The sequence below is a fragment of the Capsicum annuum genome, chromosome 3 (genome assembly GCF_002878395.1).
Source record: "Capsicum annuum cultivar UCD-10X-F1 chromosome 3, UCD10Xv1.1, whole genome shotgun sequence".
Classification (NCBI taxonomy): Eukaryota; Viridiplantae; Streptophyta; class Magnoliopsida; order Solanales; family Solanaceae; genus Capsicum; species Capsicum annuum.
This window is the reverse complement of record NC_061113.1, coordinates 189,138,788-189,163,680: the sequence shown is the minus strand read 5'-3', so window position 1 is coordinate 189,163,680 and position 24,893 is coordinate 189,138,788. Positions and strand designations below refer to the sequence as shown.

The 24,893-nt window shown below is 31.0% G+C and overlaps 1 protein-coding gene across 1 annotated transcript; it reads right to left on the bottom strand.

Annotated features, from left to right (window-relative positions):
- Positions 1-4,450: 4,450 nt before the first annotated feature.
- LOC107866251 (NADPH-dependent aldo-keto reductase, chloroplastic-like) lies at positions 4,451-6,878 on the bottom strand. The gene is made up of 5 exons (XM_016712395.2): positions 6,733-6,878; positions 6,371-6,546; positions 5,633-5,876; positions 4,993-5,172; positions 4,451-4,896 (listed from the first exon to the last, which is right to left on the bottom strand). The coding sequence occupies exons 1-5, from the start codon at positions 6,850-6,852 to the stop codon at positions 4,669-4,671; spliced, it is 948 nt and encodes a 315-aa protein (XP_016567881.1). The 5' UTR covers positions 6,853-6,878; the 3' UTR covers positions 4,451-4,668.
- Positions 6,879-24,893: the final 18,015 nt, after the last annotated feature.

Here is a 24,893-nt window from a genome sequence, read left to right as displayed (position 1 = left end):
CGATTAAAATATTGAAAAGTTTTATTTGCAATTCAGGCACAATTAGCATGTAAATTGATTTAAAAAGGGACTTGGGTTATGTGGAAGAGGCCTATGCTTCACATCTTCTATTTTGTGTTAACTGCTTCCTCATCTCCCCTTCTAGGTATCCTTCAACGTTCCCATATTTCCCAGTTCATTGTTGCTTTCTATATTTGTTTCATGTACTAAACTAGATTTTACCATATATTGAAGCTTATGCTCAAGCATTATTGCTCTTTTTATTCAACGTACCAATTCAATTAAATAACACAATGGAAGGCGACAATAAATGCTAATCCAAGATTAAAATTTGATGATTTTAATCTTTTAAATTACGAAAAAGGGTCAGAAATATCCTTCAGATATTGAAATTGGGTTAAAAATACCCTTCGTTAACCTATTGGATCAGAAATACTCTTCAAGTATTGAAAATGGTTCAAAAATACCGTTACATCCACCTTTATGGCTCAAAAATACCCTTGCAACTAACGATTTTTAAAAATCATAATTAAAAATTCGAAAAAAGGTCAGAAATACCCTTTAAGTATTAAAATTGGTTCAAAAATACCATTCATCCACCTTTATGACTCAAAAATACTCTTGCAACTAACGATTTTCTTAAATCATAAATAATTTTTTTTTAATATACGTGGTAGCTTTCACTTGGTTGAAACTAAATTAATTTAAATGTTGTATTCAATCCGACCTCAACTCAAGCTTTGGGGTGGGGTGGGGTGGCTGATTTTGAGTGATATAAGCTTTGTAATTTATTTTTTCTACTTTGATTAGGTAAATTATTTTTCTTAGTTTGAAATTTAGAATAAATATGTTTTTTAGGAAAAATATTTTTCAAAATTTTTAGTCAAACGAACATTTTTATTCGCACCGAACCCACCCTTAAAAGCTTGTAATGGTGAGGTGATGCTTTTTCTGGTAGTTCTAGCTTCGGCATAAGAGAACACTCCAAGGTTCATGATTAATCAAAGTTTTACATCAAAATCTCTTACCTATTTTTTTCTACAAATGGCCTTAAATAATTAATTATCATTTAACTCGTGTGGAATTGGTATATATTATATTCTTCGTTATACAATTTTCTATTATTTTAACTCTTACCTGAAATATTATACTAGTAGATTGCGATGATTCTTTATAAAGGGAATTGAATGTACTCCATAGTTATATTCCCAGCCCCAGAAAAAGTAACATGCATCTTTAAGGTTAGATTTTGATCATATTATAGAACATTAATGTCAAATAATGATATCGTATATCCTCCGTTTTAATTTATTTATTTTAATTATTATTTACATAAAATATTTTAAATTATTAATTATATTAAATCTTTTAATAGTGCAATTATTTTATGAACATAATTTTTAATATATAAATTTTATTATAAAAAATTAAAAAATTTATATCCAAATTCACATCAAATATTAATTAGCTTGATCATTATACTTCGATAAACAAAGAAACAGAGGAATGGATAATAGTTACAAGATTTGACGTTTGCATGAAAGAGTAAAATTACTGAAAGTACTGGTATTTTATTTACTATAGATATTCTCCCCAAGCACGGATTAAAAAATACTTTCACAAAGTTTATATTGTCTCGTTTTGCCGCTATATTAAAGCCTCGTATTATTGACGTTGGGGCAATCTTTATACGCTTTGAATCAGGTAGCTTGAGTTGGGGTTGGATTGGATATAACATTTTGATTAATTTAGTTTCAACAAAGTGAAAGGTGCCACATATTTAAAAAAAATATATATATATATTTATGATTTAAGAAAATCGTTTGTTGCAAGGGTATTTTTGAGCCATAAAGGTGGATAAATGGTATTTTTGAACCAATTTCAATCCTTAAAGAGTATTTCTGACCTTTTTTTTTATTTTTAATTATGATTTTTAATAACCGTTAGTTGCAAGGGTATTTTTGAGCCATAAAGGTGGATGGAGGAGTATTTTTGAACCATTTTCAATACTTGAAGGATATTTTTGGCCCAATAGGTTAACAAAAGGTGTTTTTGACCTAATTTTAATACTTGAAGGGTATTTCTGACCCTTTTCTGTTTAAATTATATTGTATCACTATGGCTATGGCTACTGCACTTAGGAAATTTATTGTGGGTACTTTACCCTTTAATATTTGCTTTCTTTTTAATAAGTTTTTACATATACTACCTCTGCTTTTTTTAAATTATTTGTCGTGTTTTGCTTCTTAGTCAAATTGCATGTTAAACGTTAACCAATATTTTTAAATGTATGTTTTATCATTAATGTGAGAAGGATTGTAATTTATTATATTTAATTTCATATAGTTTTAGAACATCTAAATTTAAAATATTAAATTATTTTAATTCAATTTAATTTCAAAAATATGTCAAATTAACTAACTTTCGTGAAGCAAATTTGACAAATAAAAAAGTATAGATGAAGTATAATTTTATAAGGAAAAAAGGTCAAAAATACCTCTCTACTTTCATAAATTAATTAAGTTTGCCCCTAGTTAAACTATGGGATAAAATATACCCCTACCGTTATCAAACTATGTAAATATACCCTTCTTTTTAACGATTTTTCACATGGACTAACAATTGGGTGAGGTGAACGCCACATGGCCTGCCACCTCAATGCTAGATATTTATATTCTTTTTTTATTTAATTTTTCTTTATTGTTTACTGCCCAGATCTATACCATAGGTATTTATCTTTTTCTGCTAACAACACACACAATCGTCTCAATTTCCTCTTCCGATGGAACTCCCTGTTCAACACGCTAACTCCAGCTATAAGCCAATTACAACATCAAACAACAACTTCCATCCTACCAGAATGAAGCCACAATCAAAATCCCAAGTTCGCGAAGTTGGAGCAATCCACGCGCTAACACGAGTTGTTTTTCACGTGATGTTCATCTCCTCCGACGAACATCAAAGTGTTTTCCATCAATGAAATATTTGACCATTGTTATTTGTTTCTCTATTGCACCACACAAACTCAACTCTTCTTACACCAAAACAAGCCCTTCTTCTTTTTCTTTCTATTTTTTCTACTCATTTATAACTGCTAACAACTCTACAAAATCAAGATTTTGCCACGAAATCGGAGAAACGCAGTGATGAATTTGTAATGGCAGATCAAATTGATTAATAGGAGCTTAACAATCAGAAAGACAACTTATTAGAGCAAGAACTATGAAGAAAACTAAGAAAAACGTGTAGTATAGATGATGTCGGTGAAAAGAAATTTAAATCGTGGCAGAGAAGAATCAGAGAAGATAGGAACAGTAAACTACACTGTGAATAATTGTGAAGAAGAAAAGAAAAATTAAATTAAAAAGAATATAAATATCTAGCGCTGAGGTGGCAGGCCATGTGGCGTCCACCTCACCCAATTGTTAATCCATGTGGAAAATCGTTAAAAAGAAGGGTATATTTGCATAGTTTGATAACGGAAGGTGTATATTTGACCCCATAGTTTAACTATGGAAAAACTTAGCCAATTTATGAAAGTAGAGGGGTATTTTTTTACCCTTTTTCCATTTTATAATCTATATTGAAAACGGACGACGGGATGAGCTGAACTGAACCCATAGAGGTCGTTTGGTAGAGTGTATAAGAACAATATAGAATATAGTGTATTAGTAATGCTTGTATTAGTAATACTCGTATTAGTTGTACTTGCATTAGTTATGCATATATTATTCCTTATACATTGTTTGGTTTGATGTATAAGAAATAATACATCTTACATAATTTCTATAAAAAGAAGTGTTTGTTTACAAAAATACCCTTCTTTGATTTTGTAGACTTTTTTGCAACAAAATTCTTTTGCCATCTCAAACATAATTAGTATTGTTGGACTAGTATATAGAGGTTTGAGATTAACTGCAAAACCTTCGTCTTTGCACAGAAATGTTACGTTGATGATTAACATAGTCGAAACAAAAATAAAATACAAGACGTAAATTAAGAAATAGTCTCAATTTTTTTTAATCCTTTTAAAGACCCTCGAAGTAAAGAAAAAATATGTTATAGTTATTTAAATCAACTATTCATTGTTGTAAATTAAGATGGTGAGAAAAAAAATTGTGAAATGTTTTGAAAAGATTCAGTATTGCAAATTAAAATGGCGAGAAAAGAAACGGTGAAATATTTTAAGAGAAAAATTGAGAGGTATTAAAGTTATTTAATAGATTAATGCATGTGTTTAAAGTCTTTGTATTACTAATACATAGAAAATGGAGTGTATTACTAATACATATTTCAATACACAATAGGGTGTATAACTAATGCTTGCTTTAGTTATACATAGACAAAAAAACGTACCAAACAAGATATTAATAATATACATTGTATTATATTTTACAATACACTCAACCAAACGACCCCTTGGGGTATGGTGTATCACTGTATCCGCCTACATAATGTGACAATGTGCCTTTTTTAAATTTCATTTCCTTTTACAATATTTGTTCTTAGTGGACCAAGGGATAAACGTCCTTTATAATATTCTTCAATCGATATAATAAAAGAAACTAATTACTCACAAGTACATTAATTCACATTCTTATTTTAATTTTGTAGATTTAAGCCACAGTACGATGCCAATGCCAAATGGATAACTGATTAGATTATTAATTATATCTCTTCATCCCAAAGCTCCTCAATGGTCTTGAATGGACTTGTAGTATCATTTACAAGATACTCTGCCCTCATAATCTTCCTTTCCTCCATTTTCTCAATCTCAAATAAATCCCAATCGTCCAATGTCAAATCAAGTGCTCCAATATTCTCCTTGATTCTCCTCGGATTGAAACTCTTCACTATAACACTAGATCCCTGGGACAACCCCCATCGCAGCGCGACCTAACAAGAAAAATATGTAGTAAAAAAATGTGCAACATCACTCTTTGAATTAAAGTTATTCTATATATACCGCGGGTGTAAAAGATTATATTGTACCTGAGCCGGAGTTGCGTTATGCTTGAGGGCAATGGATTGAATGATGGGATGATCAACCACAGCAGTAGTTCCCCAGGCATTACCAGGACCACCAAGAGGTGAATATGCACTTACATGAATCCCATAATCCCCACATATTGATCTCAGCTTTTTTTGTCTCCACATTGGATGCATTTCCACCTGAACCCCCGTTTAATATATTATCAATTCGTATTGGTCATACGCTGATAATAGAAAAATTAAATAACCTGAATCGTCAATGCTAATTAAGAAGTTGTATGTGTTTATTTGGTCATTAGTCACCATATGGTTAGCTGTTCAAGTCATATATCCATTTCCAAAAGATCTTTATATTGTGGTTTGTCATCTAATTTTCTTTGATTCCATGTCAGAATTATAGAACTTCAATGGTACGAACATATCAATACGTGTTAGATCAAGGAGTTCGGATTTGGCTGACTACAACAATATTATGACCCAAAATAATTGGCTATTATCAATTGTAACCTACATATTTAAATATTAAAATTTGAACCCATAATTTCAAAAGTACACAAAGTTTAGAGCTGAAAACATTAAATATTGAACTCATCAAATTTAAATTTAAGATCTGCTGCAAGGTTGCAAAATATATATGTACCTGATTGACCACAGGAGTGACGCAAGCAAAGTCTATCAGTTCTTCAATCTTTCTGGATGAAAAATTGCTTACTCCAATGGACTTGCACAAACCCATCTCTAAGCACCTCTCCATTCCAGACCAGGTATTCTCCATGTCTAATGTCTCAAAATCCTCTTCTCTGGGAACTGGATAATCCACCCATGGCTTCAAACTCACTGGCCAATGAACTAAATACATGTCTATGTATTCCATCCCTAACTTCCTACGAAACAAAACAAAAATAGTATAATAAATGTCACAAGCCACACCTTAATCTAGTTGTTCATGGATCTAATTTGTCTTGCGTTGAGTTGTCCCACATCCGCGGGCCAGAAAGTTTACTAAGGGTGTCACAATATTAAAAAAATAATAGACACACGAAAAATATAAGGAGAGTCCACATATATATAACTAGAATTTTGATCTGGCTAAACAATGTAATTTTATGATGACGGCATTGTTATTTGACACTCCTTAGCTAATTAAGGTGGCTCCGATTTGTCACTGCCACATCGGTAGTGCGATGTGGAGTATTTCTCCTTATTATAAGTTGGACAATCCTCACCTCATGAAATAAATTTAAGGTTCAATTAAATTTAAGATTGAGTTACATTGAAATTTCATATTAGTTTTTTTTAGGGGTGGGGGGTGGGGGGTGAGAGGAATATACATGAACATAAATAAAAACCACATGCACGTTACGAGGTTGAAGCATACTTTAGGGTTTGGTGAAGTGCAGAAAGAGGATCATGGTGATCACTTGACCAAAGCTTAGAGGTGACATGAATGTCTTCCCTCTCAACCAACCCATCATGAATTGCTCGTCTTAATGCATTTCCCACAGCCGGCTCTGAACCATATATTTTCGCTGTATCAAAATGTCTGTACCCCATCTGCACGTACGTAGAGACCAAAAAACGGCAGCTTGAATCAAACTTTCATGCATAACTACCATTAATAATCATAGTAAGGTTTCATTAAGTTTTATCCACAAAGGATAAAAAAAAAAAGTAATATTTACATAATAAAGTTACTTGAAAGAAAAATTGTAGGTAACTCCACTTCACAAGTTCACTTACCTTGAGCGCTGTTCTAATGGCTCTCTCAGTTGTTTCTCTATCGTTTTCGCCTGAATAAGTACCCATACCCATAATTGGTAGGGTTTCACCATTGTTTAGTATTGTTTGATAACTTCTCATCTTAATTTTTTTCTTTTCAAAGTATTTCTCCCTCTCACACTTACTTGTATGTATGTTTATGCATGAAACCACTGACTTAGACTGGGTTTATATAGTATGATTTCCACTAAAAAGTCAATATTTCAGTTTACAGTTGATAAATGGACCCTGAGAAATATATTATAAAAAAACGAAGACAGAAAGGAAGGAATCATAAGAAAGAGATTCTTGTAATTTCTATCAAATGAAAAGATATGACGGTGCACTCCAATTAAATTTTATTTTATTTTTTTAAAAAAAAAGAGGCATATACAAGTATATGTTTCTTTGCAAATATACCGTCAAAAGAATGATTGAGGATATCTTTAATACAGATGGAGCAACGCCCTTCAATTGGAAGTTATGTAAGTCAATCATTATAGTATGAATTTACGTATATTTTACTGTACAGTAGTATACATTTTTCTTTCTTTTAATTACCACGTTCGTACCATTTAGCATGTATATGAAGGTGTCATGTAATTAAGTTTCCTAATTTCTCAACAGATTTTGTTTGCCGTCGTATCTTAAGGACGGCCCAACTGGCTCTGATCATTATATTAAATTGCTAAATGAGCAATTTTTATTAAGATACAAAGAAAAGGTCAAGCCGCTGACTTGCATTTTGAAAGAAATGTAGTTGAAAACCGCCCATTTTACTTATTTTATATTTGAAAAATGGTGCTATCATAAAGTCAAAATGGCCAAAAATTGGTAACATAGCAGACCAGGGGAGGCCCCCCTTTGCTTTCTTGCCCTCACCGCTCAATAAATATAGTGACCTAAACCAAAAATTTAATAAGGGATTTTGATATTTTATTACAAAATAATAATAATAATAATAATAATAATAATAATAATAATAATAATAATATGTTATATATCATATCACTTGGAGATTATTTTTTCAATTTTGTTCCTCTATTTTAGTTTATATGATATTTTTCTATTTTTGATATTCAAACTTTTTGACTTTAACAATATGCTTAAACATAATTTTTTTTAGCTTTCTAAAAATTCAAAACGACATAAATTGAGATAAATAGTGTTCTAGCCTCTTCATTTTATTCCAAAATAGGTGTGTTTTGGAGATTAAAGAAAGAATTTGTGTAGTCTTTCAAAATTAATCTTATTTTAATACTTCATTTGTTTCATTTTACTTGGCCTCTTTTGACTAAGCACAACCATTAAAAAAAATATTAATCTAAAGTTTATTTTACAAAATTAACCTATTAATGATGTATTGAAACTCAAAATCTAACAATTACTACTTCTTTAGTTATTTAATATTGAGGGTAATATGAAAAAAAAAAGTAATAAAACACTCTTAATTTGTGAAATTAACAACTAACGTGAAACTAATAGTAATAAAACACTCTAATCTGTGAAATGAACAACTAATGTAAAACTAACATATTCAAAAAGACACCAAGTAAAATGATACGGAGGGGTACATGAAATTCTATATCATTAAAGAATTACTTTTTTCTTCAAGACATATAATTAATTGAAAGTAAATTAGTAAAAATATTTTTTTATTTTCAAGAATAATTTTTTTTGAAGGACTTTCTCAAATTAAAAACATCATTTATTTATAAACGACGTTATATACACAAATTAAAAAATTTAAGAGTCCAAAAAGTTTGAGGCCTAAAGCAACGGCTTTAGTTGTTTTAGGCTTGAGCCGCCGGCCTTGCCCTTCATTCATAGTAGTAGATGATGAGCAGTCCAATTATTTTACAAGAAGTTTCATTTATGAATATTAGGGATTATTGCATACGTGAGATAACGTGAAATATTTCAGGATAATTAAGTTTAAGATTAATTTTTCACTTGTTTTTGATTGATAGTACAAATTTATCATTGGATAAATTTATACCATTAATAAAACACATATAAATGAAATTTCAGCCTTAAGTTTGAATATTTCATCTTATTCCATTAAATTTGAAATTATTTGATCTTGCCTTACCAATAAAATAAATTAGTCTTAGAATTATTTCTAAATTATGATCTCAAAATAACTTAATTCACGAAACAAAAATAATTTCTTACATTAAAAAATAAAAGATGTTAATTATGACAAAACTTGGTTTGACATTAGACATGGACCTATGGAGTAGAAGCAGCTGCCCCCTCAATTTTAACAAAATATATTGATTACGGAAGAGAATTACTATTTTCTTGAACAAAATAGAGACTTACTAGGTGTGTGGTCAAGTTTATAGAAGAAAAAAAGTGCGTCTGGAAATTTTTTTAAAAAAATATTATAGCTAAAAAAATAATTTTTTTAAAAGTACTTTTGAAAAAAATATATTTAAAATCTATTTTAAAAGTTTGGTCAAACAGTTATTGTTGCTCTAAAGTGCTTTTAAAATTTATTGGCCAAGAACAGATTGCTTCTCATCAAAAATACATTTTAAAAAAACACTTTTGAAAAAAGCACTTCTTAAAATAAGTTGGTTGTAAAAGTTTTGTCAAACAGACTATTAATAAAAAAAATCTCTTTTAAAGGGTACTCTTTCGTTGTATTTTAGCTGTTATGTTTGTTTAAAATAAATTAAAATATAATTAATAAATTTTTTATTTTTTATTGTTATTATTCTAATAATTATGAGGAGAGACTAATCTATAATATATTAAAAGTATGAAGACCCTTAGAAAAGTTATTTGAATTTTTTGCCCTTCAATAAAAGTTTTTGCTTTAGATAAAATCGTCTTTTCACTTTTTTTCATTCAATTTTATATATTTATTTTTATAATATTGACTAAACTCCTAAAATATATAGGAAGAAGAATTAATTAATATTTTTTTCCAATTATAAAAAGTTAAAAGACTCCTAAAATTAAAAAAAAAATTAAAAAGGCACTCAATTTAAAAAAAAAAATCATATTATAAAAGACTCCTAAAATAAAAGAACTAGAAAAGAACTCAATTAGAAAAAAATTCTAAGATTGAAGAATTAAAAAGATAATAATTTTTTACATTATCAATATTATTTTTGGTGTGCCTTATTTTGTTTAGGTTTAAAATTGACTTTGATAAACTTTAAAAAGAAAAAAAATTAGGCTCCGTGTCTTTAAGGAAAAAAAGATTTGCTACAATTATAGTAACTTTTATTAGTTTCTATTTATGGAAATTTTTATTTATATTTTAAAAATTAATTACTTCTAACACAACTAGAAATAAATATAAACTATTAGAATAAGAAAATTTAAAAAGTGTCAGATTTTTAAAAACTTTAAGTATTTAATAAGAATATAATCAATGATTTTGTAAAGATATAACTTTAAAAATAATGAAAGATTTTAAATATTAAAAAAAATAATCATAACATAAATATGTTTCAAATTTATGCGTCTCTCTTAACCTGTGGCAACAAGGGAAAGAGGTACTATATGGCAAAAGTAAAAATAATAATTCATCAACCACTTAAAACTTCTGGTGGTAAAACATATATGTGTATATGTTTATGTTTACATTATTATATTAAAGTGTGAAAGATTTTTGAAAAGTGATTTGAACTTTTACACTTTATTAAAAATCTCCGTCATAGGTAAAATCATTTAATTTAAAATAATCAAACGCTATACGTGCGAGGCACGTGCAATTAAACTAGTATAGTGAAAAGAAGAGATAAAGAATAAATTAGATATTCTATCAAATTATTTTTATAATTAACATTTTTAAAAAATGTATAAAAAGATACATCTGACAAGTAAAATGAATTTGATGAAGTACTGTAATATATAATTAATGATAAACCACTTCATATATATATCAGAAACTAGACGTGATAGGCTCATGCAAGCACGGGCTTAATTTTTGTGTCATAGTGTGCTTTAGTTGAAGAATATTTTTTAACGGTCAATTCTATTGATCATGTTCGTTCAATTCTCCTTTCAGGTAATGGAATGAAAAGTTGGTTGATTTAAAACAAAAAGACTTCCTTTAGAATGACAATAAAGTTGTTTCTAAAATCGTGAAATGTCAAATACAAAAGGCTACATAATGTTAAATACAAATTAAACGATGTAGCAAAGATTTAGTTGATGAATCGTGGCTTTGGAAAATATTTGATGTTTTTTTTCTGTTTTCACAGCAGTTGTATATTTTGAAGCCTAGGAATGGTCTAGGCAACCACTTTATAGAAAAAGTGCTACAGATAACGATGTGTATTTCAAAAGAGCATTAAAATTATAACGAATTACTATCAGCATGGTCATTTATTTGTCATATGTTTTACTTCAGTAAATTCCGCAAATGTATAATGAAAGGGTTGAAGTAGTACGTTAAAAAGTATAAACATTCATTCAAACACTCTTTAAGCTTGGAGGATCATTGGTAATTCATTCTCTTACTATTATCTGCAGGAAGTTGATCATTCATTCGTCACTTGTTTCACTTCAATAAATTCTACAACTATATAATGAAAGAATTAAGACAGCAAAGTAAACAGTATAAATATTTGTACTCTGCTGAAATTGTTATATGAAAAAATAAGAGATTGCCTAAAGTTACAGAAGGAAACATGTTAAAAATTCTATGTAATTCTCATGAGTATATATGATAGATTTTAAAAATTATGTAGCGTGATTAATGCTTAGAAAACGTCATATTTGTATGTTCATCCACCACAATTTTCTAAAATATTTCTCTTCAAATCGGACACACCTTTAGTTTTTTTCAACCTCATTATCAATCATTGTATCAATTCAAGTAACTCTTTGGTGATTGAGGAGATAATTTTATAATTTTTGTTTTAGTAAAAATAAAATTGACTTCAAATAACATTAGATTAACAGAAAAATAAATTTCTAGAGCATCACAAAATATGCGACAGAGAAGAATTGAAAAGAGTTCTAATCTTAAAGTAGAATTTCTATATGGAAATTTAAAATAGCCAGGTTTCAAAGAGAATGCAAACAGGTGTAGAACAACAAAGGAGCGCTCTGATTTCTTAATAGTAATACAAAATAAAAATCAATGAATTTTATAGCTTCATTATCATTTTTCTACATCATAAATCAGCAATTTGCAATCGGTACAAAAATTTTACAAAAGCATCAACCTACTTTAAAATAGGATAAATATCCATTCATTTCCATCAATTATAATACCCAATCGCAATGCGATCAAAGTTCTACATGAATCGTTGAACTTGAATTATAGCTGATTAGTATATAAAGATGATTTATATCAACGTTGAATGTTATATATTCCTTAATATATACTCTAATTAGAGATCTGTTAGCTATTAATTAGTTAACTTTATTAAACATTATCTATAGGCTCACAAATCAAGTATCATCACTATATAGTAAATTAGCAGTTTTCATCTTTGTCACCTTCAATTTAAGTTTTATATAAACTCTATAAGCAAGTAATGACTTTGGATTAACTTTCAATTTTGATAGCTATGCAATTAATTTACTTTCTATCTTGATAGCTAAGCCGCTAATTTTTGCTACATGACTGATAGAAAATTCAACAATAAAAAATAAAATAGAAAATGAGTTTCTTGACATAAGAAAGTGATATCACAGGGACACAAAATAAGACCTAATGTTATGCAATAGTATTAAATGAAACTCACTCTATATTTCTCAATATAATGCAGGAACTTGATACTTTGACTTATAGCATAGTCATTTTGTATAGAAAAAAATTAAAACGAAATATGTTAGATATATGCACATGCTCATATAAAAAAGTACTTAAAAATTTTTATTGTTCAAATCGACAGCACCCCTTCAACTTGTCGAAAGCTTATTTCAATAATCTGACAGAGTACTAAGTCTTCGTACTTGATCAGAGGTGGTTTTGAATTTGTGCTTACTTACGCTCAATTCTTCATAAGAGATCTATTGATAGCAATGACATTCTATAAATATATTATCAGTGAAAATTAGTAGATTCATAAAATTAGCAGCATTGATCGCTGATAATAAGGTGTCCGTTGCTTAACTACTAAACTTCTCCCTTCAAATTTTCTACTGTCAACCTGTAATCAAATCACAAAAAATTTCATGCAAGAAAAAAATACATCTCTTTTGAATAATAAATACTAGTTATCTTTCATTTTGATTCTAATTGATAAACAGGACGTAACAACTTCCAACCTAACTAGCTAGATAAGTCTTTAAAAATATCTTGCATGCCATATAATGATATAAAGGCAAATGTAGTTAACAACAGGTCCTATATCTATTATAGACATTTCACAATTAAGAAGAAGTTGACTTACTATTTTCTTCTTTGTTTCACACATCAAATTCTAGAGTTGCTCCATCGATTATCTTATTCAAAATTCTTTGTTCCTTTATCAAAAATAATTTAGATTTGATAATTGTGTACTTATTGACAATTCATTCAAACCTGTTGATTCGTATTAATTAAGCATGAATTTTCTAACTTTGACACTCAAGGCAATGTATGAGTTGAAAGGGTCAAACAGTTTATGATAACTGTGAATATTATCATTGTATAAGACTACAAAAATTTATTCTTTCTGTAATATTTTTATGATTGTACATCCTGAGTGCATTAAGTCGGTATCTATAGTGACAGATCTAGCTACACAAATAATCAAGTAATAAATTACTAACAAAACATGTTGTAGCAAGAAACTTGTGAGGAAAACAATCCTACATGTTCCTTCTAGAATATATAATATTATTGTACCTATACATCTTTATTTGTATTTTCATTATCTTAGAAAAACAAATAAAGATATATGAATTTTTAAATTACAGAGGCTTGATTTCAATTTTTAGAAGCCTAATTATCCACAAAAATATTTTAATTAAATGATAAATTTAAAATAAAATAATATTCGTGTATAATTATATCTTAAAAATTTTATTTACAAAGACTAATGCAGATCTAGAAAAATAACTTAAAACATTTGAAAAGATAAAGATATAAAAAATATTATAATCTGATCAAACAAGACTAATAATGTCTAAAAATTAAGAAAACAATTGAAGACAAAGAAGAATCGAAAGAAAAAATGTGAATTTTTACAAATCAATGAATCTATGATAGAGAAACACTTTTAGTGAAAAATTTTCAACTTCAACTGTAAGGAGCAAGAGAGAAGAGTAGTATTTTGTCAGTATAATGATCAATTTCAGCACTGTCATTAAACAAATCATGATAAATCATGTAAATACTTTCTGAGAAGTTTTTCAGTATTTTGTTAATTTTATTTATAGCTGAACATAAATGTAGAAAGTTAAAGAAAAGCTTTAGAAATGAGCTCATCATATTATATATTGTATGTAGATTGGTCATCATCATTATAAGTAATAGATGATTGACACTTACTGATTCAAAATTTTTGATGCGGTGTTTTGATAGTAGTAACTCTCTTTTGTCAAGCGATAATTGTGTAGATCGTTCTGTTTAAATTCCTCTATCATTTTTTTCAACTAAGGTAAAACAAGGAGTGAAAATTTTCAATAGATAAATATTTTTTCATATCCTTCTATGAACCGTACGGCACGACCTCTGTCACCCCTCGCCCCCACCCCCAGCCCCCCTTCGCACTGCAGTTAAGTCAGTGAAAAAATTAAAAATAATTTTTGAAAAATAGTAACATATATTTCGGATTATTAACAGATTTTAAGCATGTGAATAGTCAAGTAAAAGTAGATCGATGTGAAGAGTCCTTGAACATAGCTATTTCTAACAAACTAAAATACCTTCATTTTTATCTTACTTTTTATTTAGTACACTCTACATATTTTTAGTTTAAGACTACAAAAATTAAAAAGAAATTATAAAAAAAAAATATGAACTAAAGTTGAAGAAAACTGACTAATGAAAAGTCTGTTTCTTTGAAGAATTTTCTCATACACTTAGGCATCAAAGCAAACACTAAACTTCCTGTGGAGTAAATCGATACTGCCAAGCAAAAACAAAAATATACAGGGTGAAATCAACTTAGAAATATGATTGCAACGAAAAATCATTACCTGAAATCAGTCGAAGAATCAGAGATAAACCACAGTAATAAATTGAGACGATGAAAGTGCGAAGAAGCAGAACAATCAGAGAGATGATGAAAGGTTGACACTTTGTATTCTCAATTGTCATGCCTACACATAAAATAACTGAAATAAAAGTTGAACACGTAGCAAATGCACTTGAAATGACGAAAATAACCCTCAAATAAGCTGACAGGACAATAGTGAGGTTCCTGCTTTAGACCTCTTACACATATTAGTAAACTAGTCTTCGGACACGAACATTGCACGTATATTCCATACCAATTAGAGAAAACATTTTACAAAATTATAATAAGTACTTGGCACAAAAATCGAATGAAAAATAAAAATTCAAACTGACAAATTATGAGTTTGTTTTTGACTTATAACTACTGGGCATTGTCATTACAAAAAATAATTTTCTACCATATAGAAACAACACTAATGAAACGACCAAGGATAAATTTGTCTTCTCATTCTCAATAATATCTTCCTATGTGGCAGTGTCCCATTCACAATTAGTGTTTTCTACGAACACTTTCTAGAATCATTATTTGCACCAAACCTACTTAGCCTTGTTTTGCATCTTCAAGTTTGCAATCTTTTCTTTTCTTATTTCCATTGTTTTGCTTTTCAGAAATTTCTTTATGTTTTCTAATCTCTTCTTCTTCTCTTATCTTACTTCACCACTGACAGAACTTCAATTTCTTTACAAATCTTCTTCATACACTGCAACCCATAATTATTGCAGTGTCTGTTGTAACCCACACAATCCTCCCAAATCCAACTAGATTTTTTTGCTTTGTTGCCATCGAGGTGGTAATTTGAAATTCTGGGTGTATGATGGAGTAATCTTGCTATTTAGGATTTAAGTTTTTTTTTTGCTGGATTCAGAGTCTAATGATGACGTCGGAGCTTGTAGGTGTTAGCACTACTCAGAACTGAAAAAATATGTGCAGAAGCATGTCATCTAATAATATTAAAGGATTAGTTCTTGCATTGTCTTCAAGTGTCTTTATTGGTGCTAGATTCATCGTTAAGAAAAAAATGATTAAATAAAGCTTGTGCTTCTGGCATCAGGCCTGGTAACTGCTACCTCCACCCTACGGATTATTCAATTCCTGAAAAGAAAACTACTTGCTTTATGTTTAACTTTGTATGTGTTGATGCTTTTCTTCGATCTCATGAACTTTTTAGCATAGTTTCTATTTCTGTAATTGGCAATTGCTCTTTTCTTTGCGGAGATCGTGAGTTATCATGTAGATGTGTGAAATAAAGTGACATTTTCAGGTTTTGATATTAATCACTGTAATGGAATGAATCAAGTTGAGGAACCAAGGGCACAACCTTAAACAACCACATTATTGAGGGGAAAATGACCATTATATGTGGATGATATTTACTTATCCTCACTACAACAAAAGCATTTTCAAATAAGCCGCTGTTCTGTATCTCTCAAAGAATAATCCAACTTTCTCAGCTCTGTTTCTTCTTCCAAAGAAATTCATCTTCAGGTATGTTTGATGTTCCACTTCAGTTTTTCCTCTTTTTCTTTGAGTACAGATTTGTAGGTTAAATTAGTTCGTTATTGAAATTTCTACCAACTAATCATGCAGACTGAATTTATGAAATTTTATTTGACATGCAGTGTTAAATTGGGGATTTTAAACTATTTCTATCAGTTTTGAAGCAATGGATATGTGTTGCTTTGAATTTTTCCATTCATTGTATGTTCAACAATGCATCTAATATAAATGATTTAAAAAAGATGATGAATGTCAATATTTAACAAAATTCTAGATTCGAAAACAAAAAAAAATGAATTAGTAAAGCTTTGTGACATAAATATTTCTTAGTTATTACAATCTTGTCTTACATTAGTGAGAATCACTCTAAGTTGAATCTCACTTATTCAAACTGTATGTGTGTTTCGGAAGGTGGAATTTGAAACATTTGAATACAGTTATATTCTGCTATTTCGTCGGTACTAACATAGTAAGATGTCCAGTTGAAATGATGAGTGAGTTGTTTTCGATATTTTCAGGATTCACAATGGATGTTTTTCATCCCAACTCCATGACTACTTTATCAAGTATAAAGTATCATGCGTAGGAGTGCATTGTCTTGTTGTCAATACTAGTAGTCATGGTATTACTCTTTTAGTGTTTTGTTCTTTGATTTCTGTTATTATCTGTTATTCAATTATAGCATTATTTTTGTTGTAGTACTGTTCTGATGCTATTTAGTGTTTCTTGTACTTTCATTACTTCTTTTTATGAATTATTTTTGTCTTAAGGTGAGGATTTATTATAAACAACCTCTCTACCTCTGAGGTAGGGTTAAGGACCGCGTTCGCTCTACTCTCCTGGTTTCCACTTTATAGGATTATACTGGGTATATTATTGTTGTTTTTGTTGGTGGTGTTTGACTGGAAACCTACACCTAATAGGGAGTTAATAGATATTAATTTGGCGTATCCAAAATATTACATTTATAGTAGTGAGGGGGAGGCTATAAGTTGAATTGTTGTAGTATTGTAGTGTGAGAACTAGGTTGTTCATACTGCATTAAGATGGAATTCATATTGAGAGGCTTTAGTATTTCACATTTTTTAAACTTTGGTGCCCGCACCTCTGTTATTCTACTAGGTACTTGTTACCTCCATCCAACGTAGTTACCGTGTCACTTGATCCATTAAAGCTTAGGTAGATAGGAAGAAGTTACCTAGAGCTTTTTATTTTTATTGGAATTTGAACTATGATCTCTCTTTTTTAAAAAATAAAATTGCGGATAGGGAAAGGGGATACAATAAGGGGATTACAATGTGAGAATCAGACGCTCACCACCAAGGTGGAAGTTCAAGTAGCCAACTGATTAAGCCATGAAGGTTTCATTGGTCTCCCATAATTTTTCACCTACAAATAAATAACTGGATATTGCTCTTTTTAGCATGAAGATTTTGCAATTCGAAACTATGCATCTTTCTTTTAGCATGACGATTTTGAAATCTATCTTGATGAGTGTTGTTCTCATTTTTTGCTTGCTTTATTGTGTTGTCCAGCAACTTCATTCTTTATAATTGCCATTTGAACTCTATAGTGTTGCCATCACAAGTTAGCAATGTGATAAAGATTTAAGCGAGATCATTAGTTTCATTGTACTATTAGAAAATAATTGACCAGTTAGGATAAGTAATTCACAGGTTTGTACATTGAATTTCTATTATGTTCATGAATTTTCTATATTAATTTATGCTAAAATTTCAATATCTACTTTGTTCTCCCTCTAAAAATTTGTTGACATTGTAATCATAAGATTTTAATATAATGAATGATAAAGGTATTAAGCTCTCTTCTCATTCTTGGCACTAAGATTAAAGTGAATAAAGGGTCATTAAGTAAACTAGCCAGCGAGCATGCTTTATCCATCAATATGGATCATAATTCAGGAAAAATTCTAAATGAAATTTTAATAAACCGGCTGTCAAACTTAGGAAAGGAACAACGATGATAAAAAATGGCATGGCAATTTCTGCATTTCTACACAGATAATTCAAACAATCTTTCAGCAGAATTTTCAGATTTTTGGTCAGATACTGAAGTTACATCCTTGTAGGCAATTTTATTTTTCAAAAAAAGATATTATACTTGTTAGAATGGTTTTTCTTGTTACTATTTTATTTTTTATTTGTTTCATTTAGAGGTTAGAGATTTTTGAATTTAGGTTGTATGAGGAATGTAAAATCATCCGGGAAGATTTACAATATTCTGACTGATAAGTGTGTACTGATTCGGTATGTTTAAACCTGAATGACGTGATAGGCATTGTTTTTGTTTTCCTTAACATTTTTTTAAATTATATTCCTTTATAAGTCAGCAATGATAATAATCTCTCATACAATAATAAAACAACTTCATATGCAGGAATTTGATCCCCTTTCGTTGAGCATCGATGGTGATAAACTTTGAGGACGTGGAACTACATATTGTTTAGGCCATGTGGCTCTTGTATCCGAGCTTATGAAGCAGCTAGGAGAGACAAAGCAATAGTTGAAATCCACAGTGGTTGTTATTTTCATAGCCAGTGAAGAGAACTCATCTATCCCTGGGGTTAGTGTGGATGCGTTAGTGAAGGACAAACTGCTTGATAAGTTAAAGCAAGGCCCCTTGCAAGTAGTTGTATGCTCTGTTATCAGCTATCAAGTTCTTTTGTGTAGACATAATGAATTCACCTATAGTGTTTACTCTTTTCCATAGATTCTGAACTGCTCCGAACCATGGTCTTTACAAATACTGTAGAGGCCGGGAATCCTTTGCTAAAATCTTAATAGGAGCTGGGCTTGAATGTTTCTGCTATCATAGTGATATCTCTCTGGAGGAGTACACAAAGAATTTGCTTGATTTCCAGTAGGAAGGTGGTATTTTTGTGTGCACGGATGCTGCAACACGTGGTATTGACATTCCAAATATGTCATATGTTATTCAGATTTGTTTTTTAAGTGAATACATTATTTTTTATCTCAGTCAATTTCTGGTTGTTCTTTGATGCCTGAGGATATCGCGAAGAACTGGGCTTGAATGTTTATGCTACTATAGTGATAGCTCTCTAGAGGAGTGCACAAAGAATTTGCTTGATTTCCAGTAGAAAGGTGGTGTTTTTGTGTGCACGGATGCTGTAGCACGTGGTATTGACATTCCAAATATTTCACATGTTATTTAGGTTTATTTTTTAATTGAATACATTGTCTTATCTCAATCAGTTTCTGGTTGTTCTCTGATGCCTGATATTATGGTTTGAATAATTAAATACAACATCATTTTTCTTTATGATTTTATACCTAATACACACCTTATTGGTGTTACCATTCACTAAAGAACATTTCTACATTTTACTACATTGCTGGGGTTAATTAGCTACTTGTACATTAATTTTATTAGAGGTACAAGATAAATGTGCTTATGGAGACCGACAATCAGAACATCTAACCTAGAGGTTGATAAAAATTGAAGTATCAAAAAGATTTTATCATCTTTACAACTTATGCATCACTGTCATAAAGTTGTTCAATTTCAGTGCATACCTTTATTAGCATTGTAGTTCCGTATACATGTATTTTGCACTCATTGTTTTCATGGTATGTTTTTTTCCCTCATTTAAGGCAGAGTTTGCCGCGTCCGCTGTAGATTTTTTACACAGGATCTGTCTCTCTCTCTGTTTTTTTTTTTAAATTGATAATATTGCAAGGGAGTCAATCTTTTACCAGGCGCTATCCATGTTCTCTATTTTTTAGGGTTTATATATTTGACATTGGGTTGATAACTTTCAATTACGCATGACAATTATGATAACTCTAACATAACTTGTAGAAAGTTGAACATAAAACTTCTCTGTAGCAATAAATGGTAAAAGAGGAATACTTATGTACGGCTAGGACCAATTAAGACAAATTCAGTTGTTAATTTAGTATGTGTATATCTACTATATCTACACATACATACCCACCTACGTTTTAATCAACTTCAAAAAAGAGAAAAGACCAGATAAAGAAGTGGTGCATTGATGCATGTATGTACCAATAAGATAGAAAATCTTGGAACAAAAATTGATATAGCTTCGTAACCTGCTTGCTTTATCTCAGTTTTTTTGTTATCTAGCATTATATCACATTACTTTTAGAATCCATGATATGCCTCAGCATATGGGGAACCAACCTTGTCAAAACAGTTGATACTGCTATTTATCTTGTTTTGTTTTTATTTAAGATAAGGGAATATGGAGAACCTAATCAAAGAGACAAGATATTGCATGAAACTTTAGTACCAAAATACTAAAAAAAATGTCTAAGTGGTTGTGTTTGAGTAACCTTAAACTAAAGTATTTCTGTTGACCATCAACTTGACATACCTTTAGTTATTTTAATTGCTAAGGTCAACTTATTTGTCACATGTCTGACACTTTCCAGTCAATTGGTATTGATCCTGGATACGTTCTCCTTTAAAGATCACGGGATTAGTATTAATTTCAAAATTAGATCACAAGATTAGTTGTAAGACCCCGCAAAGTTTTATTGTGGTTTGAGCCTTAGAGCGTGTCAAGTGAAGTGTAATTCCGGCCCTAAAAGATTGAGAAGAGACTTTCCAAGTGATTAGTGTTTTAATCTTGTTGAATTTTCCTAATAATGGCTTTCTATAGTGTGGGAAATTGAGTTATATTTCCAACGATACCCTTTTTGTCAAAATCTAATGTCGAAGTAGAAAGATATAGTTTTTTCCAGAAAGTAGTGGAATCACCCAGGTGCGATTGAGAGGTCTGACGGGCCGTCGGACAATCGATGGACCGTCCCACCCCACCGTTGTAAGGAGGCGAGAATTGATTCACTAGCTAAGTGTGATGGCCAAGACCAACGGACCGTCGAGCCTCCGACGTACCGTCGCACCCCACCATCATGACGAGGCAAAAAGTCCCAGTTCTGGTCAGGTGCAACGGCCAGGACCGATGGACCGTCGGGCCTCCGATGGACCGTCACACCCCACCATCGCATGTCCCGATCAGAAATTTTAACTCATTTTAAAAAGGGATTTTTGGTCTTTTCCCACTCTTTTATCAACCAGATATACTCCAACGAAGCAAATGGCTTCATTCATCATCTCAAACATAAAAGAGCAAGGGGTTCTTCCTCAAGATCAAATCTAAAACCTTTCTCCAAGAAATCTAAGACCTCACCATAGATTCTACAAATTGAGTTGAGATTTGAGTTCCCCAAGTTCAAGGGTTGCAAGAACCTTCTTTCAAGAGTAAGAAGAAGAGTTTGAAGCAAGATTGTTCATCCAATTTCATAATCGAAGGTATGTGGGATTTTGAACAAGGGTAACCCTTTCACCCTTGTGCCCAAAGGCTTATTTAAACTATAATTTTCTGCAATTTATGAGATTTTAAATGAAATTGAATTAGGGTTTTTCACCCATTATTATTGGTTGCAAGCTTTTGATGTTTTCTATGAATTGAGAGTCTAATGGCATGATTTTGACATGTTTTCTTGAGAAATTGAAGCTGGGTTTATACCCATGATTTTATTCCTTGAGAAGTTAATAGTTGTAATGCTTTAGAAATTGAAGTATATGAGTATGTTGAGATTTTGAGATAAATTGCTGTAACTTCCAAATTTTTACATGAATCATGAATCTATATGTTATCTACTATGAATTTTGATGAGTTTTAACTTGAGATTGAATTATGGGTCATTAAGCCCTACTTGAGACCTGCAATTTTATGAACTCTTGTGCAATAAGCACCTATGATTTGAGTATTCTGAGATTATTGAGAAATGTTTTGACCTAATGGTCATAGAGCTTTGAAATCTACTTCACTACATGAGATTACAGATTTGATTGTTGGGTTCTTATTGAACCATGAGATTATTTTTAAAGTGGATTTCCTTGAGATGAGCGAGATAAAATAAAGGGAGTAGTATTTAGCACCGAGTTGAGTAAGTTACTACGATTTCTTACCCCAGAACTACTTGCCACCGTAGGTTTGAGATTTTGGGCCTGAGGCTGAGATGATTGAGCCCGAGGCCAAGATAAGTGATCACTGAGTTGAGGTTATACTCCCTAGCAAGAGTATGACTCATCTCCCTAACGTGAGGTTTCTTCCTTAGGAGGACAAGACGTTGGACTTCATGTAGCTCGCATGGTTTATGTCAGTTAAGAAAACCTCCCTAAAGCTTTGAGATAAGTTATTTTCCTAATAGCAAAGTTGCAAATTAGTTTCCTAAAATATTTTCCCTTGAGATGAGATATTTTCTAAAGTAAATAAACAACTTTGAATATTTTCTAAGGAAGAAAGTAGTTTTCTCTACTGAAGTTATATGAGTCCGAGTTCCAAGTGTTTTGAGTTCAAAAGAGTTCTAAGTTATTGAGCATTAAAGAAGTTTTACTTTCCATGAGACATATGCATGAGTTGATAGTTTTATTTAAAGTTTCCTTCAGCCTATGAGTAATAAGAATAAGAGAAGAGTACAAATTTTAAAGCTAAAGTATAATGACTCACGAGATTTGTGTTACATGCTTCATTCAACATGATTTATGAGCTTACATTTTGACTTATTCAAGCCATGTGAGTCATTCATAATTGCATGCATGATTTGATTAAAGAGTATTGTTATTGTTTTATGTGCATGCATATACCCTCATATACTCAGTACATTCCAAGTGCTGATCCACATATATATCTATGTGTTACATTATCTTATAATGTAGGTTCAGGTGCTCAGTCTCATCCTCGTCAGTGATTTTTGAGTACCTTTGTCTATATTTCTCCAGTAATGAGTCCTCATGGTTCGAGGACCTGTCTTCAGACATTACAGTGTTTGAGTGGTTATGTTATTACTTTCAATTTAGTTTGAGTCAGTTGGGGACCTGTCCTAACGGCTCTCTAGTTTATGGAGTAGTAGAGGCTTTGTTAGACTAGTTATCAGATTGTTGTTATGTTGAGATTTTCCGCATTGTGGTCTTTTAGAATGAGTATCATCTTCGTATTGCCTTTCATTTGATATGCCAGTGCCAGTGCTTTGTTTATTTCATCTTAAAGTGAGTTATTATAAGTAGTGACAAGATCAAAGGGTTAGCTTGGGGATACTTGTAGCCTTAAGCACCGTGTGACGTCCCGAGAGGTGATTTCGGATCGTTACATTAGTATGCCGATCCCGTTTTCCCTTAATATAGAACATATAAAGAATACATCATGGACCTCGAGTATTCAAATGAATGTCAAATCTATGATGTTTGTCTTGAAAGGAGGTGTTGGTGTTGGCCACAACAAAACAAGTTACTGGTAGAAAGAACCAAATCTCAAGCATTTCCATCCTAGGTTATTTGCTTCTTTTTTTTTCCTGATTGCACAAATCCATGTGCAGTTGTTTGATATCTTCTTTAGCCAAAGTTCTTTATTGAGTTTGTGGTATTATTACCTTCATCTATGTCGTATGTTAAATCCATCTCATTTCTCCCCTCCAAAGTTGTAATTATATATATTAGGTTTTCGGCCTAGACAAGCATTATTGGTTCATTCCTACTCACTCAGAAGAAGATTTAAGAAGGATACCTGCTCTTCATGGTCTTGAATATCCGTCAAAGCCCGAACTCGAGTCCCAAGAATTTTAGGGGTCATCAAGTACATTACCAAGTTGAGTTTATTTTTCTCTTTTTGTAACAATCATAGAGTAGTACCTAACACCCATCCTGCGTGATCACATCTACTGGCGTTGTGCAAAAACTAAAATAAGATATAGTAGAGACCCGAGCAGCCAGTCAAAGAATGTAATGATATGTATCGATAATGTGCATTTGACTCGAGTATCCATTTGGGGAAATGGGTTGTGTAAGATAGAAGTTTTGCTTATGTCTCAAGTCTGACAACAGGTTTTCTTGTAAGATCAAATGCTTGATTAGAAATGTAGATTAATCTATGATTCAAGTGTTAAATGTAATTAGATTGTTCGTAAGTATCTGGTTATCCTACTATAATAGTTTCACAGCCCTGTTAGTTTCCTTATTTGCCTCTACAACTAAAGAGTCTCCATTTTTAGACAGTAGATCAATTGTGGTAACTTGTCGTCCTTACAAAATTTCTTTGTGATTTGGTTCATATGACCCCTTTAATGCAGTTATAGGTGCATACAAACAATCACCAATTTTTTGTATTGTTACAGAGTATCTGTCAGAGGGTTCTTTGAGACCATACCTCCACAAGCTTGAGCATAAGTCCCTAGACTGGAAATATTGATGGCACTTAACATAGATATTGCTCGTGGAATGGAATATATCACTCGCAGGGCATTATTCATCGGGACCTCAAACCAAAGAATATTCTTATCAATGAGGATTTTCACCTGAAAATTGCTGACTTTAGAATTGCTTGTAGGGAGACATACTGTGATCTCCTGGTTGATGACCCAGGCACTTACCGTTGGATGGCACCAGAGATGATTAAGACAGAAAAGTTGACGTATATGGCTTGGACTCATTCGATGG

Bases quoted from the DNA above. Each gene is read 5' to 3' on its own strand.
- LOC107866251 (XM_016712395.2), bottom strand. From the start codon at position 6,852: ATGAGAAGTTATCAAACAATACTAAACAATGGTGAAACCCTACCAATT. The intron at 5,173-5,632 runs GTACATATATAT...ACGGGGGTTCAG, and splicing joins TCACTCCTGTGGTCAATCAG to GTGGAAATGCATCCAATGTG. The intron at 4,897-4,992 runs GTACAATATAAT...TTTTCTTGTTAG, and splicing joins ATAACGCAACTCCGGCTCAG to GTCGCGCTGCGATGGGGGTT.